Here is a 5,373-nt window from a genome sequence, read left to right on the forward strand (position 1 = left end):
TATGGGAGGAGTGATGGACGATCCTTGAAGTAGCAACCTTTTCTCATGGCTGCTCTATCATCAGGCAGCAGATGGGAAGACTTCGTAAAACATAGCCTATGGTTAGGTTGCTTCCTTCCTAGCAATGTATAACAACTTTTAATGTGATCTGACCAAGGCCGTCACTGTGGTACTTCGGCTGTCAAAAGGACAGAGAAGTGGCTGGATGACTCAGGAAGAAATCATTGGTGAGAAAACAGCCTCATCTCATCTCTTTTGAGCTATGCTGTTCTCTGCTAATCAGAGGTAGTGGAGCCAAGGACCTTCAGAGGTGGATGAAATGGAGGAGGAAGAGGAAGAGGAGGAGGAGGAGAGAAAAATGATGGGAAAAAGAAAAGAAGGAAAGAAGGAGATGGGGAAGAAGAAGGAGACAGGAGGAGGAGGAGGAGGAGGAGGAGAAAGAAGAAGAGAAAGAGAAAGAGAAGGAGAAGAAGAAGGAGAAGCAGAAGCAGAAGCAGAAGGAGAAGGAGAAGGAGAAGGAGAAGGAGAAGGAGAAGGAGAAGGAGAAGGAGAAGGAGAAGGAGAAGGAGAAGGAGAAGAAAAATGTTTAGATGCTGGCAGCTTCTCCCCTTGGAGACAAATATGGCCAACATAGGATTAGGTTGTGAGTTTAATAAACACATATCATAGGAGTTCCCCAATCTTTCAGGAAACTATTTTGATGGTCTGAGCTAGGAGTTACAGGACTGCGTTGGATCTGGAAGCCTCTGGAATTACAGGAAAAAAAGTTAAGAGCCAAATTGTAGGCCTAGGTTTATGAATATGAAGTGGGACAGCTTAAGCAAACAAATGGATGGATGGATGGATGGATGGATGGATGGATGGATGGATGGATCTGAATTTTGGTTAGGAGGCCATTTTTCAAATTAGGTTTATTTATTCAACCAATTTATATGGCCGTCCATCTGCCAGAAGGAACTCTGGGTGAATTTTAGCTGATGTGCATTTGAGGTTTTCATACCTACTTTGTGGCAAACCAAACTCTCCCAGGAATTTCCCAGACGAAGCTGCCTCGTCTGGGAAATTCCTGGGAGAGTTTGGATAAACCAGGTTGTCATTGCTGCTATGGGTTGAGTAAGAAGGGAAGGAGAAATGCCAACTCCATCCAAAGGGTGCTTGCAAATTGGGCACTGAAACATTGGCTGGCTCATACAGAATAAGACCATGTGATATCATAGGTTATACATTTAAATTAGAATGGCAGCCCCTAGCAAAGCTCTGTTAATCTCAAAGCAAGAAGCAGGTTGAGATCTGATTGGTCTTGGATGAAGGGCCATCCAGGTCAGAGTGGAAAGTTAAGAAAAACTTCCTGAAAGAAGTTAGTAGTGGAAATTCTTCCACTTTGTTGCCAAGAAAACTGGACAGCCGAGCCCCATTGGTCACCTAGACTAATCAAGACTCATTTGAAAGAGACTTTAATATGGAATTGGGGGGTGGGGGAGAGTGGTTCCCTGAGTGGCAAATCTTTCCTCTCTCCTAGGCTGTCAGTCCTCCAGGAACCAGTGACCAAGCCCTCCTAAAACCATGAGGACTATCAACTTGAAGCAGCAGTAAAGGTGGGGTCCTGAGAACAGAGCCAACTAGCCTATACAGAAATGGCCAAAATTGTGGAAACCTTTTGGGAAAAGTGTATTTTCTAAAACTAGCTAATAACACCACTTTTTTTTTTTTTGGAATAGTACCATAAAATTATATATCAATGGAAAGATAATTTAATCAAAAACATAATTCAATAACTTCTATGAAGGATCTGCTATTAGAATAGCAGTTATAGTATAAAGAAGAAAAGTGAAACACGTAGAAAAAATGAAATATATATTTAAAAACTATCACCATAGAAAAAATGAGATATACAAAAACTATCCCCATGTCAGTTAATACTTAGTTGGGTAACCTTTAGCATGAATGACGGCCTTACAACGTCTTCCCATGGAGTGAACCAGGTCTTTTAGTTCTGCAGCTGTTATCATGTGAAACCAAGATTGAATGGTGGCTTCTATTAACTGGCTTTTATTGCTGGGTCACTTCTGTGACTAACAAGTTTCTTTAGTCAGCTCCATAGATTTTCAGTTGGGATTCCCAGGCCATTCCAGCAGTGGATTAGGATTATCTTGAAACTCCAAAAAAAGGTGGTGTTATTAGCCATCAAACCCCAAAAATACACTTTTCCCAAAAGGTTTCCACAAATTTGGCCACTACTATATATGGGCCCACATTTGCATGATTCCCACCATTATCCTTGCCTATTTTTGCCCTTTGTTATTCCCTGCCCATCCCTTTTTCCTCCAGTTGTCCCTTCTCTCTATTCCCCTCATTCCCGATTCAAGAAATGATCTAAAATGGCAAAAGATAAACAAAAGTGCTTATTCGTGTAAGCTTTTCTTGCCAACCAAATCCTTTTGAAAATAGGTGTTTATTTTATTGTTTTTAAAGGTGAAAGACACAGGTCAACTCATATACAAAAAAAAGCCTCTTTTTAGAGCGAGAATAAGATATTGCTTTTTATGTAAGTTAAGATAAAATATTTAAAAAAAAAAAAAAAGAGCACGGCTTGCTATTATTGTAAAGCTACCCTCCGAATCGCAAATCCATTAATGTGGTCAGGGGCTTAAAGGGCATAAACCAGGAGGGTCATATTAAGGATCCAGGCCAGCTTTTGAAAAAGGCACCGGAACAGATGTTTTCTCTCTAAAGCAAATCCGAATTGCAAATCAAAAGCTGGGGGGGGAGAGAAACTGTGTGAAAAGTTCACCCCCAGGAGTCCCAAAGCTTCAACTTCTGCAAAAAAAAGAAGACTCTACGTTCGGATTTTGCACTATATATAAAATCAGGGCTTCTTCCACGCCCGTAACAGGTTTCCATTGCAAACAAACTGCCCTCCTTTTTTAAGAGCCATAGCATTAAAGCGCTATTTTTTTAATTCCAGAGATCATCCAGTCGGGCCCGTTCCAAATGTCAGAGACCGCAGGAATGGCGCTAAAATAACAAATAAAAAGCAATGCATAGATAGGAGGGCGAAAAATGGGGAAAGCTGTAGCTATCCAAACGTCCTAGAGAATTTGGAATCGTCCTTCCTTCTACCGTTTACGCTTTACTTGGGGAAACTGACTGTCTTCTCCGCGGGATCCACTCTCGAGCCGCCTTTTCACCCAGGATCGCATGATTTAAGCAGGTTTACTGTACTCGGAAGGAAGTTCCGAGGCAACTGGGCAAAAGGCCCAGAAATTCCCGGGTGGCAAAGCCAGAAGCCTCGAACCGGCTGATTTGGCTGCGCGATCCGCAAAGCCGTTGGGTCGCCTCTTTCCAGCCCGAGCAGAGTCACTGCGAAATTCAGGGCCGAATGGACGATGGTTCAAGTCTCGAAGATCAAGAAAAACTTGGCAAGTGACGGGTTGGGCTGCACGTGGGAACCCCACTTCCAGCGGACTCGCGGGAAGACGGACCTTGGCTAGGCGGGATGCGTCTTTCGGGGCCGAAGCCGGAGCTGCAGCGCTCTAGAAGTGAAAAACCGTCTCCGGGAAGCGGAGGGGCAGGTAGGACAGGAAAGGGATGCCCAGCTGGTAGAACCGGCCCGGGAAGTGGGAATCCAGCACCAGCGAGGCGTTGAAAGGCGGGCGCGCTTCGCTGCTCTCGCCGGGCCCGCCGCTGCCCACCAGCTGGTCCAGTTTGGAGACGGCCGCGCTGGGCTCGCCTTTGGCCGGCGCCGCCAGGACCTTCCGCGCCAGGATGCTCTCGATGCTGAAGCTGCGAGGCTTGGCCGAGCCCCGCGGGGGTCGGAGCGGATCTGCCCGGTTGGCAGCCGGCGCCGCAGCCCGCGGGGGCGCCTCGGGACTCTGGAGGAGCCTGGCGGCCGAGGGCGCCCAGAAGCGCGCGTCGGGACCCTCTCCAAGGCTGGGCGCTCGATCCTCGGGGCGCGGCGGGGAGAAGCCAGCTGGGAACCCCCGGAAGGGCGGCTCCATCGGGCACGGCTTGGAGGCTCGCTCTCCAGCCGCCGTGGCCACCAGCCGCCTCCGCGCGTCTTCCTCTTCCTCCTCCTCCTCCTCTTCTTCCTCCTCCTCCTCTTCCTCCTCTTGCTCCCGGCCGCCGGGACTCGGCTTCAGCTCCTCCTCTGCGCCGGGCTGGAGGAGGAGGCGGGGGCGCTGCTGCTGGCCGCCGGGGGGGTTGGAGAGACGCCTCTTGGGGGCTTCTGCGGGGGCGCCTTCCCGGTTGAGCCCGACCTCGTCCGCTGCCTGCGGGCCGCCGCGAGCTTTCCTCTTCCTCCGTCGGTAGTTGCCGTGCTCGAACATGTCGGTGCAGCGGGGATCCAGCGTCCAGTAGCTGCCCTTGCCCGGGCGGCCCTTCTCGCGGGGCACCTTGACGAAGCACTCGTTGAGCGAGAGGTTGTGGCGGATGGAGTTCTGCCAGCCTTGCTTGTTGTCGTGGTAGAAGGGGAAACGCTCCATGATGAACTGGTAGATGCCGTTGAGCGTCACTTTCTGCTCCGGCGCGTTCTGGATGGCCATGGCGATCAGCGCGATGTAGCTGTAGGGCGGCTTCTGCGGGGACTCCTGCCTGGGCAGCACCCCCGACGCCGGGCCGAAGCCCAGCGCGCCCGACAAGGCTCCCCGCTCGGCCCCGTAGAGGTAAACCATCGGGGCGGGCAGCTGGCCGGGGTAGAGCTGGCTCATGGCAGATCCGGAGTCACTCCGGCGCGCGGGAGCGAGGTCCAAAGAAAAAGGGGGATCTCCCCAGGCCTGGCCGGAGCTGCCTGCCTTGGGCCCGCTGGCGACGGCGCGTCCTGGCCTCTGGCGCGCTTGCTCTCCTTCTGCCCCAGCTGCATAGCGCGCGTTTTTCCCCCCAGAAGTGGGGAGGGAAGGGAAAAAAAACCAAGGGAAAAAAAGAGGAGGAAGAAGAAGAAGAGGAGGAAGAGGGGGGGCAGAGGAAACGTGCGATGCTTGTTGTAAGTTTGCGATGCTGTGTTGACTTAGGGCTGGAAAAGAAACGGGCTGCGATAAACAGCCGCGGAGCGCGCCGCAGCCCACCCACATTAATTAACGTTTCCCTGCGAAGGCTGCAGCCCTTCCACGTGGCTCGGCTCGGAGCGACCGAGAGGGGGGGAGGCTCCCCCCGCTTGCGCCCCTTCATTTGTTTATAGCATTAGTCTGTTGATAAGTCTGACCACCCAAGTCGAATCAAGCTGTGTTTATTTGGAAAAATTTCCGGGCACCCAATATATAAACGCACCGATCTGATGTTTGAAAATCTCACGTCCAACCCGCCTCCTCGGCCGGGCCCTCCCTTCGCCCGCCCGCCCCCCCCCCCCGCCCCCCGTTCCGCGTGCACCGCCCACCGGCT

General features: G+C 51.1%; 1 protein-coding gene across 1 annotated transcript; it reads right to left on the reverse strand.

Moving 5' to 3' along the window:
* Nucleotides 1-3,533: 3,533 nt before the first annotated feature.
* FOXL1 (forkhead box L1) lies at nucleotides 3,534-5,163 on the reverse strand. Its single transcript, XM_070953027.1, is given in 3 exon segments — nucleotides 3,534-4,918; nucleotides 4,921-4,945; nucleotides 4,948-5,163. Coding segments are annotated over 3 exon segments (1,626 nt in total).
* Nucleotides 5,164-5,373: the final 210 nt, after the last annotated feature.

The sequence above is a fragment of the Pituophis catenifer genome, unplaced genomic scaffold (genome assembly GCF_029215685.1).
Source record: "Pituophis catenifer annectens isolate HBS135680 unplaced genomic scaffold, rPitCat1.0.hap2 SCAF_13, whole genome shotgun sequence".
NCBI classification, from domain to species: domain Eukaryota; kingdom Metazoa; phylum Chordata; class Lepidosauria; order Squamata; family Colubridae; genus Pituophis; species Pituophis catenifer.